Raw genomic sequence first — 14681 nt, 5'->3', positions numbered from 1 at the left:
AAGGAGGGTGAGACCCCCCCCTCCTTGTGCTCAGCAAACCCCAGTGAGCAAAGAGAAGGTGGGGATGGGGCATGAGACGGGTCCCCCCAGCCGGCCACAAGGGACCAGCAGCTCATGGGACACCCAGGTTCTTATAAAAGTCTTCCAGCACCTGAAGGGGCTCCAGGAAGGCTGGAGAGGGGCTTTGGACAAGGGCCTGCAGGGCCAGGCCAAGGGGAATGGCTTTAACCTGCCAGAGGGGAGACTGAGATGAGCTCTGAGGCAGAAGCTCTTCCCTGTGAGGGTGCTGAGGCGCTGGCACAGGGTGCCCAGAGAAGCTGTGGCTGCCCCATCCCTGGCAGTGCTCAAGGCCAGGTTGGACACAGGGGCTTGGAGCAAGCTGCTCTATGGAAGGGGTCCCTGCCCTTGGCAGGAGGAGCTGTAAGCTCGCTTCCAACCCAAACCATTCCATGGTTCTATGCCCCTTATGGACAGGGGCTGACATCCACCGCTCCCCTCCCCACTGAGCGCCCTGGCCCCCCCCAGCGTGGGGCGATGAAGTGAAATCTCTGCTGCATCAGACGATCGCGGGCGCCGCGCAGCACGAGGAGATTAAAAAACAATAAAGAGAAAGCGAAACCCGCGCTATAATTACCAGCCTGGAGCCGCCAGCGCAGGCAGGGAGGGAGGGGAGGTGGGGGGGGGGAGAATAAGAGAAGAAATCCACTAAAATTTTAATAGGAGCCAGTGCATTTAATTTAAGGACACATTTTTTCAATTACCAGAATAATTGTTTGATTCCGAAAACACGTTTCAATAAGAGGGTAATTTTCCCCCGGTTTTATTATCCATCTGTGTAACAGGCTCGCGGCGCCGTTCCCCGGCACCCGCTGCCCATCCCGGGGACCTGTCCTGGCATGGCAGGGGTTAACAATCACCACAGCACCTATGGGGGATCGAGATGTCCCTGAGCACCCCAGTGGGGTCACAGCCAGGGGGGTGCAATGAGAGATCCTGGCCCTGGGGGCAACCCCTGGCCCCTCCATGGCCACGGACCTGGGCAGGGACAGGTAAAGGCCAAGGGCTGCGCTGCTGCCCCAGGAGCCATCCCTTGGCTAAGTTACGTTTCCTGCTGGCCGGATGCAAGCGTGTGGTTGGGAGGCATCAATATTTCAGTGGCTGTTGGTAAAGTCACCGGGCGGGCACCGAGGTCCTGGTGCTCCTGGTGTCCCCACCACGGTCCCCGCCGGAGCTGGGGATTAGCAGTGCTCAGTGCCAGAGCCATCAGCATCCCTGAGACGAGGCTTCATCCCCTTAACCAACAGCAAACACGGGATTGAAACGCCGAATGCTCCCGGCACCTGGGAGCTGTGGAGCACAGCGTGCTGCCGAGGGGGGACCGGGTGTCTGGGGGTGACAAGGCACAGGGATGAGATGGGGCGAGCATCCTTAGCGAGCCCCATTCACCCTCCTAACACCTGAGCAGGCAGTGCCATGGGGAAGGGGCAGGCGGGGGAGCTTCAGCCCCAGCCACACACTGCAGCCTCTGGGGCTCACACAGCACCAGCAGTGGGACAGGATGGCTCCATCCTCCCCAGCCCATCAATATCACTGAACCCGTCAATATCCATCCTAGCATCAGCCCTCGGTCCTGATCCCAGTGGAAAGGGCAGGCCCAGGAGTACAGGGACATCCCAGCCATTCCTTGTACCCCCACTCCCCCCCCCAAGCTGGCCTGGTGGCTATGGGGTGCCCCCCTCACAGGCACGCAGAGCAGTTCCAAAGGCACCCAGCACCATCCTGCCCATCTCAGCCCTGTGGCTCAGCCAGGCCTCCCTGCACACACACACACCCCCCCCCTCCCATGGTGCATCTTCTGATGCAGTTATTTTTCATTCCACTAAGAACAAGACTTATAATTGCAGCTGTGTCCATTAATCCTCACAACTTACTTTGTTCCCTTCCTCCCCTGCCTTTCCCCTCCCTCCCCTTCTCCCCCCACTGAGACCAAGAGAGCTTTCAAACTCTCCTCCTGGCTATTAATTAAAAGCAACCTCTCCACTATCCAGAGTGTACTCGCCATAAATTAATAGCGGGCTCCTTAATCAAATCTTATCTCCTCTCGGAGCGCCCGGCGCTGGGGTTGGTATCCCAGCCCGCCCGGCCGTGAAATGCAATTTCCAATGCTCCGATGGGCTCCTGCTCCCATCCACACGGGTGCCGGTGCCGGGCCGGCAGCAGCCGGGGCTATGGGAAGCAGAGGAACCGGCGCTGACAACGGCCGAGGTGGCTCCCAACAGACACGCTCCATTTCTCAGCCATTTACCACGTTTATCTGCAGCCCCCACGGAGGGCTCTCGCCTCCTGCATTATGCAGAGGGGGTTCGGTGCTCGCCGGTGGCACAAGGATGTGAGTGAGAGCAATGTGGGAAATGCTTTTGCCATGGGGAGGCAGCAGGCCATGGCACAGCTCGGGGCGGGGGAGCAGCTGAAAGTGATGCTCTTGGACCGGTAAGCTCATGGTGCACTCTGGAGAGCATCCTCCCTCTGGTCCCTGTAGCGTGGGCCCCAGCCTGGCTCCCCATCCCTGTCCCACCAGGTTTTCCTTCTTTCCATCCACACAGTACCTTCCCACCCACCCCGAGCAGTGCCCTTTCCCAAGGGCAGGAGCCGCACCAGGATGATGATGAGGACCCACATATCCAGGGCAATTCCACCCCAAAGCACATCCCCATTTGTCTGGTTACAGCCCTGCTTAATCCCCAAGAGCCTGACTGGGCTGCAGCAGACCTGAACCCAAAACATCCCCTCCAGCCCTAACTGCAGCAGTTCCCCATTCCCATGGTGTTCCCAGGCAGCAAACGTGAGCTGGGACAGAGGGGGGCCCAAAAACAGTGCCCCAGAGGTGCTGCTTCTCCACACTGGGGCTGATAATTGAAGCCCTCTCCTTTGCTGCTTGGAAAAGCCCTGTGTTAGCTTTGATTTTCTTGCCTTCCAAAATAGTCCAAGAAAGGCACGAGGGGCTTCAGCTCCATCCCTCCAGCAGCACCACAGCCCAAGCCCTGAGCAGTGGGGAGATGATGGGAGCTGCAGCAAGAAGCGATGCCCAAAAGCAGCTGCTTCTCGTAAAGCAATCGCAGAGCAGAGCTAAGAGGGGTTTTAAGGGAGGCAGAGCAGCCTGAAGAGCCTCCCTCGCTCGGCCCCACTCCCACTGAGATCACAGGAATAAAACCAGCTTTGTTGCACTGAAGAGGGGCCGCAACCCCGAGCCATCAGCAGGTTGGAGCAGGGCTGCGCTGCTGCGCTCGGAGGGTGCAGGAGCATCTCACAGAGGCTGCATCCCTCCGTCCATTCTTGAACTGGGCACCAGTGCAGCCCTTGGAGAGGGAAAGCAGGATCAGGATGGAGCAGCGAGAGGCTCCCTCCAGCATCTGCCACCAGCACATACCCTGCACGACCTTGCTGCTGAGACGCATTCTTGTCTGCTCCGATGCCTCACGCTGAGCCCACAGACTGCTCACAGCATGAGGAGCTGCAGCTCTGCCACGGAGAAGGGGCATGAGCAGCCAGACAAGGGCACCCCGGTCCTTCAGCTCAGGCAACAGCTCCTGCCCAGCCACAGACACAAGGTGGAACCGGGCACCTTATCTCCATCAGCATCTCTGCGCCATTGCTTTAGCGATTCCCTTGCGCAGGAAAAAGGTCATTGTGGTGGGTGGGGAGCCCTTGGGACATGGGGCCAGCTCCCAGCAAGGGAGCACATCACCCACATTAGGGTGCCTGGAGGGGACATCCTAATGCGGGCGATGGAGGGATCTGGCACAGGAGGGGAGCCGGAGCCAGGCTGGACCCGGCACGGCTCTGGAGGAGGAGCGGCCTCCCTCGTAGGCGATGTGGGGTTCCCTACTTGCCCTAATCGGGTTGCAGGGGTGCGTTCACCGGATTAGGGGGGAGGCTGAGCGGGATGCGGCGCTGGAGGAGCTGCTCAGCAGAGCCCGGCTCCTGCCCTGTGATGCCGGCAGCTCTGGCTTCTCAAGGGGAGCCTTTGGGAAGGGGAAGCTGTGGGAGGGACGGGGGCTCTGCCACCTCCTCACCCCTCCAGACCCCTGCAGGGGTCATGTCCCTGTGTTTGTCCCTGCAGCCACCCCTGCCCTCAGTGCTGGCAGTGACGGGGGGACACTGCACTGGGGAGCAGCACGGTGACCCCAAACCCCTGCACGGCCCCACCATAGGCAACCCCCACCGCAGCAGCACCAGCTCGGGGCTCTCTGTGACAGCCCTGTGGTTAATACAAACTGACCACAGCCATGGTCACAGCACCTAAATCCCCTGCACAGACCCAGCCCAGGGTAAAAGAGACTCCAATGGGGACAGCAGCAATCACAGGACGCAGGGGATCCAGCAGTTGATGCCCCCACCTTCCCCACACGGTCCCCAGTGCAGCATTGGTGTCACCTGCAGACTGCACAGCAGCTTTGTCAGTGTCACACTTCATCCATCTCGGTGCTTCCCAGCCTCGGGGTCTAGGAACAGGCAGTGGGTGTGATTTCCGGAGCCAACAGTGATAGGCAGAGCCCAGGAGCCCCAAAACCAAGGTGCATCTAGCACAACACATGGCCAGATCTATGGCACAGCCCCTTGCACCCATCAGGATTATCACTACCCCACCAGGGCCATGGCATCCCGCAGGACGGGCAGATGGAGGGAGGGATGGATGGATCAATGGATGGATGGAGGGAGGGAGTGATGGATGGAGGGATGGATGGATGGATGGATGGAGGGATGGATGGATGGATGGATGGATGGATGGATGGATGGATGGATGGAGGGATGGAGGGATGGATGGATGGATGGAGGGAGGGAGGGATGGATGGAGGGATGGATGGACACCTTTCTCCAGCACTGCTTCCCGCCAGTGGGACCGCGCTGCCATCTCCCCTTCCTCCTCCCACATCTGTCTCCAGGCCCCCAGTTATTTATTTGTTAATTAACTGCTGTTTCCATAACAAACGCTCCTCTCTGGCTTCTCCCAGCCTCCAACAGCCCTGGGGCTGGATTGTTAACTAGGATTTTAATTTGTTAATTAAAAGCAGGATGGCTCCATAACAAGCTCCTCTTCAGCAGCGGGGGCTCTCCCAGGGCTCAGTGGGCTGTTGGCTGAGCCGGGGGCCTCGCCAGGCCCGGCTGAACCCCCCCAGGGATGGGGCACATGTAGGGATGAGCACGGCTCCCCCAGGACAAGGGGGGTGCAATAGGGATATGGAGCTCAGCACCATGGTGCATGCTCAGGACCTCCCTTTTCCCAGCAGAGATGATCCCACTTCCCATCATGGTCACATCCTGAATCCCTTCACTAAACATCACTCATGTCCCCAGCCGTCAGAGCATCCCGAACCTGGGGAATGCCCCAGTGCACCAGAGCCAGAGCAGTGCCAGCATCACCCACACCTCAAGGACCTCAGCCCTCAGCCCCTGCAGCACTGGGGACCTATCCTGGGTGCACCACGGTGCTGCCATGGGCCAGGTACAGCTTGAGATGGTCCCGGAGCCAAGGGAGAGGCCCCAGCCCTGGCCAGGGAACAGCGTCTCATTGAGCCGGGCGGCTGTGAACAGAGCGGGGCTGTGTGCCTGCGCGTCCCTGCCTGCCCTGCACACCCAGCACCGCGCACATCCTGCCTGGAAAGAACAACATTCCCATCCCGGGAAGCCCGGCACGGGCGCAGACACACACACACACACACAGAGCAGCGTTCTGTGCTCCCAGCCCATGGGCCACAGGCAGAGCTTTGTGCTCTGAAGGACCATGCGGCCCATAAGCATCCCCAAAGCTGGTCCTGAAGGCACAGACCCCAGCACGGAGCTGCAAGGGACCCACAGCAAAGGAGCCATGCAGGGATGCTCCCTGGGGGGGGACAGGAGCCCTCCCAGTCCAGCCCCGTGATGCTGAGCACGTCCCCATGCAGGGCACAGCCCTATCTCAAGCTGGGAATGTTTAACAGGCTCCAGGCAAAACTCCTTCCCCAGCAAACTCCTTGTGATGATGCCACAAATCCTCCTGACCCCTCGATTCCACAGCTCTGCCGTTATCTGGGTCAGTGCTGTGAGTCATGGGCACCCAGCGAGTGACACAACACCATTAGAGGGGCCAGATCCTGCTGCTGGCTTCCCCAGGAGACTCCAAAACAGTGAGGAGGGGATGGAGGCGCAGACACCGTCTCCAGACCCACCACAGCCACCAGCATTCCAGGCAGGAGAGAGGAGGAACACACATCCCCTTCCCCAGAGCCTTGGAGGGGTGGAAGGGCCTTTCCCAGTCCCATTCCCAAAGGCTTTGCAGCCAGGAATGGAGCTTCTACATGAGGATTTGGCAGCAACAGGCTCCATGCCAGCAGCCAAGCAAAGTGAGGGTCCCCCACAGCCCGGGACCCCCACCCAGTGTCACCACAGTGGTGGGTGGGATGGATGCCACATGAGCCCAGTGCGGCACAACACGGTTCTGGGCTGGATTTAGCCCCATGGAGCACATTGAGTGTATCCTCCAGGTGTTCCTGGAAGGAAATCACAGCCCTGGACTACTGCGGCCACTGAGGCTGAGGAGGGGTGGGAAAGCAAAGCCAGCACCAGACCTGCTCTAAGGGAGCCTCAACAGGGCCTGGGGTGTCAGTTCTGCAAGGGGCATCCGTCCCTTCTGCATCCTCCACCCTCACAGGGTGCTCAGCACATACAGACACACACACACACACAAAGCAGCCGCTTTCCATCCTCACCGCAGGAATCTCAGCAAGGCAGTGGGGAAAGAAAAACAGGAGGCAGAAACCACAGACAAACCCCACTGAGCCTTTCCCATGGCGCTGACGCAACGGAGCCTCCAGCCCCGCGGGATGGAAAACCCTTTGCCAGGTCCCCCCGGCCCCGTGCCCAGCGGGATGGCAGCGCTGGTTTCCCCCCATCCTCCCGAGCCTGTAGGCACCGCGCACCCACTGATGTACTGGGGAGGAGCCCAGACATCCTCTTTCCTAAGGATTAATTAGTCATTGCATTGCTCACTTGGAACATAAATAGCTGCAGCATGACGGCGAACATGAGTTTTCCTTGGAAATAGGCTTTTCCAAAGCTTTTCCTTCCCAGACACTCCGTTTTGCAGATGGGGGACAGGAATAACTCACAGCCTGCCAATCCCCCCCCCCTCCCCCAAGCCATGCACTGATTTTCCAGGGCAAGGAAGCGAACTCATCACTGCTTGTTTCCACACTTGTGGCTGTCCCAGCCAGAGGGGCTTTTCCAGCCGATGCCGTGACTCCGGGCCAGCGATTCCAGCGGGAAAGCCAGCGCTGCTGCCCAGCCTGATGTGAAGCTGATGGGGAGAAGCCAAGCGAGCGTGACTCCGCCAGCGCCGCAGGTGAAGCGCTCCCCAGCTCATTGCCCTGCTCCCAGCACATGCCTTGTTTCCACCCTCCACTGCACAGCTCAGCTCCCTGCCGCTGCCCTTCCAACCCTGCATCCCACCCTGCAAGCAAGGGACACGACGAGATGAAGGCACCCATCACCTTCCTCCCCACGTACCCCATGCGCACAGGCAGGGCGCTTCCCGGCGCGGAGGCTTCTCCCAAGGGCACAGCTCTGAATTAACCAGCCCACCCTAATGAGCTGATTTTATTAGTTTGTGAATGCATCGAGAACTCATTATCAAAACCAACATCCGCTCACTCCAGCTCACTGGAGCCGCAGCGCTGCAGCTGGGGCCGCACGTGGCACCCGCCCCGACGCACGGTGATGGGCTCCATCGTGCCCCAAACCCCGGCACCCACCCCACAGAGCTCCTCACACCTCTGGTTCAGATGTGTTGCTTCAAACCGGGCACCCAGCACAGCTCCAGACTGCTGCCACCCCAGCATGGGATGTGCGAGGTCCCCTGGGACACATTCGATGCTGTTGTGGGGTGAGAAGTCCCCATCCTGCCCCATGGTCTCCAGCCTCCTGCAAGCACCCTGAGGAGCCTGTGCACCCAAACCTGAAGCACCGGGGACCTGACAGACCCAGGGAGCCAGGGCCAAGGCATGAAGCAGGGGCATAGCGGGCACATTGTCCGGCTCAGCAGGACACGCTCCCATTGGAAACAGCAGCTAATCCCATTTCATCCCCCTTCATGGCCATCAGCTGTTTTTCAGGCATGCAGGAGGCGGGTTGCTGAAACCAGAGCTATTGTGTCCGCCGCACCCCAGCCCCCTCCATCCATCCATCCATCTATCCCGGCACCACGCCGGGCCAGGATCCGGCAGCAGGATCCGGCAGCAGGATCCAGCTCCCGCCCCGGCACATCTCCAGCCGGACCATCGTGGGATGCTTGGAAATAGGGATGCTGGATCCATGCAAACTTCCCCCATGCTCAGCCTGACTTTGTGCTCCAAGCCCAGAAGGAGGAAGAGGAGGAGAGGAAGCACTGAGCATCCCACCACGCTGAGCCCCGGGTTCAGCCACAGCACAGCCCCGCACTCGATTGCTCCCCATGGGGAGACACAGGCTCCTGGCAGCGATAAGGAGCAGAAATGACCCAATAAAACCCCAGTTAATGCCCAGTCCATGCCCTAGATTCAGCTCCATGTCCTCACCCAGCTGCGGCTCACAGCCAGTGAACCGGGAAGTGCTGGGAAGAGATGGCCCCATGGAATAGGGACAGAGGGCCAAGCTCCTCCAGCATCCTGGCAAATGCACCCCAGCCCTGCGGACACGGGCCCTGGGGGCACAAGGGACACCCCTCCTTGCAAGCCAGGGGTAGCAGAACCCTTCCAGGCACCCCAGTCCCTGCCGGCCTCACGCACAGACCCCGGTATCCTGGGTAAAGCCCTCCAGAGCCCAGCATTCCCATGGATAAACCCACCCTGGCCCCGACGCTGCCGCTGCGGGCAGCCAGGAGGGCTCAAGGTTACCGGCGAGGACTCGAGGCTGTCGCCTCACCCAGCGGTGCAAAAGCAATTAATGATTGCAGCTAAAATTAGCTCCGCGGCTCCTTGCTGCTAATGGTCAAAGCCATCAAGGTTCCCCTTCACCAGGGGCCTCGGCACATCCGGGGGGCCGGCAGCGATGGATGGGAGCCGATAGAGCCGCCCTATGGCAGCAGGATGCAAGCAGCACCGTGCCATGGTCCCCGTCTCACTGCACCCACTGCCACCTCCGCCCGTGCCTCAGTTTCCCCCTTGGCTTCCTATGGATAAAAGAGAGAGTTCTTGGAATGCTGAGGAGCTGCCACTGAGGTGGATGATGGGGACAAGGGATGTTGGTAGGAGGGAGGGTGGGTTCGGCATGGGGGGACCCAGCATTCCTGGAATTGCCACCGTGCCATCCCTGGTCCCTAATGCCGGACGGGATGCCCAGCTGCTGGCATCCGTGGCAGCTGGTCCCAGTGCCCAAGGCCTTCTCCAGCCCACGAGGTGACACTGATCCATGCAGGGAGGTGACAGCACAGAGCAGGCAGCAGCTGCCGGTCACAGCATCCCCAGGGATGCTCCTTGCATGAGGCCCAGAGCCCCCCGCACCCCAAGACCCCATTCCTGAGGGGGCCGAGGGCTGCGGGGAGACAAAGGGGGCTGGGGACCAGCTGCAGCCCAGGAATGTCCCCTGCCCTCCGCCCCGTTCCCAGGGATCAGGTTTCCCAGTTCCCAGGCAACCCGAGCCCGGTATGGCTTTCCAGGCCAGGCATTCCTGCACCCTGCAGGGCTGGGGCAAGGGGGGGCCGCTGCCTCCCCCCAGCACAGGCAGGTGGTCGGCGTCAGGCAGAGGAGATGATGGGAAGATGAGGAATCACGGGGAGCAGAGTGTGGGATGCACCCCCAAAGCGTCCCTGGGAACCAGGGGATGGACCCCTCAAAGCATCTTTGGGAGCCAAGGGGATGGAATCCCCCTAAAGCATCCCTGAGAACAAGGGGATGGAATCCCCCTAAGGCATCCCTGGAAGCCAAGGGGATGGAATCCCCCAAAAAGCATCTCTGGGAGCCAAGGGGATGGAATCCCCTAAAGCATCCCTGAGAGCCAAGGGGACACAACCTCGACAGCCGGTGCCCAGCCCCACAGAGGGGTGCTTGGGGCAGTGCCCATGCCGGCAGCATTGCCAGCGTGCCCGGGGTGTGAGGGATGCCAAGGGGGACCAGCAAGGCAGGGAGCTGCTGCCAGCACATTCCTGCCTGCTGGAACAGGATGGCAGGAACACACCCCGAGTCCAGACCCACCTCCATGGGGATTCAGAGAGGGGGGAACCCCAAAGCACAGTAGAAGCAATGAGAATGGGGTAGGTCCCAGTGTCACCACCACATCTCCGAGTGACCCTGGTCCTGCATCCTCTCCAGCAGCTCCATGCAAGGCTCCCTGCATTTGAGGCAGCTCCCAGGACACCCCTTAGCTCCCAGCACCTACACCTGAGCCATCCCAGCCCCATATGGCACTGGATCCCTGCGGGAGCTTTGCAAGACCCAAGGGAACAAGGGATGCATGGCACCAGCACAGCCCCACAGCCACCCGCCCCGGCACAGCCCAGGGGCTCCGCTCGCCCTTCCTTCGTTAGCACGATCACATCACCTCTGACAGCACCAGATTTATCACTGGCCTGGCACTGGCCATTTGTCACCCTGCGACACACAACCCACTAACAATGCACCTCCAGCCAGTTTGTGTAGGGCCTACAGTAATGTGTGCTGTGCCCGGAGCTCATCCCCAGGCAGGAACCAGCCACACGAGGGATCAGCTCCAGGCACCGGCTGGCAACAAGGACATGGTCCATGATGTCCTGCCAAGGTAAAGGCAGGGTCACCCCTCATCAAGCCGTGATGCACCCCTCCTCCTCCCAGCTTTAATTATCAGTGTCTCTCCAGGTTCTCAAACCTGCCTCCTCCTTTTCCTCTCCTTCATTTGCTGCCATGAGCAGAAATGCCTCCGCAGCCCATTCCCCATCGCTAAAGGATGGGCATCATTTGACATTGCCCCCCTGGCCAGCACTCTGGGCACCGGAGGTGGGTAGGAGCCCATAGCCCCTCCTGGCACCCCTCATCCTGTCTGCTCTGCCCCATGGAGCCAGCTCCCAGCCCATGGGCACGGTGCCATACACAAGCACTGCCGTGGCTTGGATCGCTGGCACCCCAAACCTTTGGGGACCCGCGCAGCGATGGGGCAGGGGGACACGGACTGGATCCCCCTCCCCTGGCGGTTATCAAGTCATCAACATCGCACGGCTGAGCCTGGTCACTAATGGCTTCCAAAGCAGCATCAAATTTTAATCTTCCCTTCCTCTCCCCTAAAAGCCACTTTGCTTCCTGAGCCGGAGCTTTGCACCAGGCCTAACGTGATGGCTGCGCTTGTGGGGAAGAGGGGGGCCAGGCCAGGAGAAACCCATGCTCTGCCCTTCCCTGCTGCCGCCGGCACAGAGGGCACTGGCAGCATCCTTCAATGACAGCCTGGCATGAGCCTGACACCGGCATCCCATCCTCGGGAGCGGGCAGGGGCTCAGCTCCCTCCGTGCACAATGTGGGTACCAGGAGATGATGGCACTCCCCCGCTCCAGCCTCTAATAAGCCTCTTTGGTGGAAGCTGCCCATCTCAGGCCCCTGCCCCAAATCCCTCCTGGAACCTTAAGCCTCCCAAATCCCTCCTGGGACTGGCTACAGGCTCCTCAATCCCATTAGAGGTGCTGTGACAGCAAAGGGGGCTCCCAGGCTGCGCCCCTAACACTGAGGGGGTGAGAACCACATCCGCGGAGGGCACAAAGCCTGCCAGAAGTGGGGAGAAAGGGGCCTGGGACCCCAGTGGTGGGGTCTGTGGCACTGGCATAGGTCGCACTGCGACACAGCTCCCGCTCACTGATGAGCCCCGCGTTTGGCTCCGAGCAATTAGCGGGAGGCCCCTAATCAATAAGTTATTTTTTGCCGGGGGTAATTAATAATTACACAGCGCAGACGGGCTGTAATTAAACCTCCATCCCCTCATTCCCAGGCGACGAGAGGCCTTTGTTTTACCAACTGCAGGTATTAAAGTGTCTCATCCTGCGCCCAGGCCGCAGAGGTCTCCCGCCATCTCCTCCTCCTCCCCTTCCCTATCGATCCCATTTTCTTTGGCTGCCTGAATCGATCCCACCGGCACAAAGCGCTGCCTGCGTCCGCCCCTCGCCGCCAGCCCTACAGGGATGCCCGTGTGGGGCTGCCCTGCCTGCCCCACAGCAATGGGGCTGAGCCCGAACCCGAGCATCCTGCCTGCTCCGTCTGCCTCATCCCAGCGCTCCAGCAGCACCTCACGGGGAGCACAGCCAGGGAGGTGACCCTGAATGCGGGCAGGGAAGGCGGGCACGTGCCAGGCTTTGGCAACGCTCCCTGTGCCCGTGGCTGCCACCCGCCACGGTGACGGGCACCGAGCAATGTCACACCGCCCGCCAGGACGTGACACACGCGGCAAAGCCGGGCTCCTGCGCCAGGAGAGCAGAGCAAAACCCCATCGCCACCTCTCCAAAGGGCTGCAGCACGCACAGCCCCACGGCATCCGCCCCATAGAGAAGGGCAAGGAGATTGGTCCCCAGCAGGAGCCCGTCCCGCTGGCAGGGAACAAACGGACCACAGAGGACCCGCCAGCCGGAGACGCCAGCCGGGAGAAGAGAAACTCAGCAAGGGAGTGAATCAATCAAAGAGACCTTCAGAGCTCCCCACACAGGGCCTGCCCGGATAATGTACTGCCGCTTTAGATGTTATGTTCTGAACTTAATTACTGAGAAATTATAGCAGTGCTGGGGGAGGCTCAGGGGGAGCGGGAGGACGGGAGCGCACGGGGACTCCTGGCTCCGCTCGCTGCCGCAAACAAGGGCAAGAAATGTCGTGGGTGAGGACCCCCGGCGCTGCCCCCCACATTTCACAGCCTGGATCCGCCTGGTCCGAGCGGCAGGGATGGAGGCAGCCGCGCTGCAGCCCCAAGGGGAGCCTCGCTGCTGGGGAGGGGACGGGACCCCAGGGTCCTCCCAGCACCTTGGAACCCCGGCTACACCCCAAAGGGCCACAAAGTGTTTCTACATCCCCCTCGGGTAGAGGAGCAGCTAAAACCAGGCTGAACCGCGGCAGAGCCCTGGAGTGGGGAGCAGCGAGGGCTCACCCTGCCCGGCGGTACCGCCTCACTAAAGGGCAGTTGGGTGCTCAGGGACCCCCAGGCACCCCGGGGGCTCAGGGCTCAGACCCCTGCAGCCCCAGCCCGGTCTGAGCAGGCAGCTGAAGGTCGATGGGAACAACACCAGGACAAGAGCTGCTCCTCGGGAGCTCCCCAGACTTGCACCCCACGTCTTGCGGTGTAACGGGGGTTCTCCCGGAGGGGGTGAGATGTGTGCCTTCACCCCTCGCCATCCCCCGGGAATGCTCAGCCTCCCGAAAGCGGTCCAGGGCGGTCTCTACCCCATGCTCCGAGCAGCATTCAGCCCCCATCTCCAGTCCGGGGGCAGTTTTGGGGCACGGGAGGAGATGAGGAGGCAGAACCGCGCTGCTCATCCCCGCCGAGCCCTCCCGGACATGGGGCTGCGCTTGGCACCGGGGGCGCTTCTCCAACACCACGGATGCTGCCCCCCCACAACAGCAGGAGCTCAGGGGCTGCCCCACTCCACGCACACGTCCGCCGGCTGGCACAAAGATTCCCAGACCCGGCAGGGCGGGAGCGGCGCTGGGACCCCCGCAATCCTCCGCGTTCCATCTCCAGCGCCCAAAGCCGGGGCTGGAGGATTCCCCCCCCCCGCTTTCCCCCAGTATCCCCTTACCTTGGGCGAAGGCTCCCGGGGGTCCGGGCAGGGCGAGCACCACGAAGCACAGCAGCTCCCAGCTCCCGAGCCGGGCCATGGCTCCACCGAGCCGGGGCGGGGGGGAACTTCCCCGACTTTATAATCCGGGGGGGCGGCGGCGGCGGCGGCTCCAGCCCCGCTGCGGGCCGGGCACTGGGGCGTCCTCCGGGCTCCGGCGCAGGGACCCCCGCAGCAGAGCTGCCCGGGGCGGGGGGGAGCACGGCGGGGTGAAAGGCTCCAGGCGGGGCGCAGCGGGGCTCCGCAGGCAGCTCCCCACCGTGTGCAACGTCCCTGGGGGACGCGCGCAGCCGGGACCCCCAGATCTGGAGCGGGGCCGGCGGCCGAGCTCCTCCCTGAGCGCTACGCCCCGCGTCAGGGAAGGGGCCGGGAAGCGCAGGGCTCCGAGCCCCCGGCCCCTGCGGGCACCGCGGCTGCTCCCGGAGCCGAGCAAACCGCAGGGGCCGAAAAGTTTGGGGTCCGGGGGGGGCGGCCCCTCCCCAGCGCTCAGCTCCTGTCTGGGGACATCCCCGCCTCGGCGGCTCCGGCCGACGGATGAGGGAGCTGGGGGAGGTCTCCCCTCGTTGCGCCCCGGCACCAGCGGATCCCCCCGGGGAAAGTGCGGCTGCGCTGGGCAGCGGCGCGGGGACCCGCTCGGAGCCGCCGGCGGTGCTCGGAGGGCGGCCTGGCGGCGCCGCGCCGACCCCTCTCGGCGCTCCGGCCCCGGCTGCTGCTGCTGCTGCTCCGGTGCGGCGGCGGAGTGAGCGACGGCGGCGGGGCTCGGCGGAGCCGGGGGCAGCCCGAGCCGGGGAGGCGGGGAGACGGCGCGGCTCCGAGCGCTACCCAGCGGCAGCGGCCGGGCGCGCACGGAGGTGCGGGGGGAGCGGGAGCGGCGGGCGCGTCTCCCCACCCCCGGTTC

General features: G+C 62.3%; 1 protein-coding gene across 1 annotated transcript in view; it reads right to left on the bottom strand.

Annotated features, from left to right (window-relative positions):
- Positions 1–14398, bottom strand: part of SDK2 (sidekick cell adhesion molecule 2) — a 43424-nt gene extending 29026 nt beyond the window's left edge. The window contains exon 1 of the mRNA XM_062616896.1: positions 13745–14398. Within this exon, the coding sequence (XP_062472880.1) occupies positions 13745–13823 (79 nt within the window). The 5' untranslated portion in view covers positions 13824–14398. The remainder of the gene's footprint in view (positions 1–13744) is intronic.
- Between the last annotated feature and the right edge of the window lie 283 nt (positions 14399–14681).

The sequence above is a fragment of the Pezoporus occidentalis genome, unplaced genomic scaffold (assembly GCF_034315485.1).
Source record: "Pezoporus occidentalis ecotype Australia unplaced genomic scaffold, CSIRO_AGI_Poc_V1 ctg190, whole genome shotgun sequence".
NCBI classification, from domain to species: domain Eukaryota; kingdom Metazoa; phylum Chordata; class Aves; order Psittaciformes; family Psittacidae; genus Pezoporus; species Pezoporus occidentalis.
Note: the sequence above shows the minus strand (reverse complement) of the source record. Positions and strands in the feature narration are given on the sequence as shown.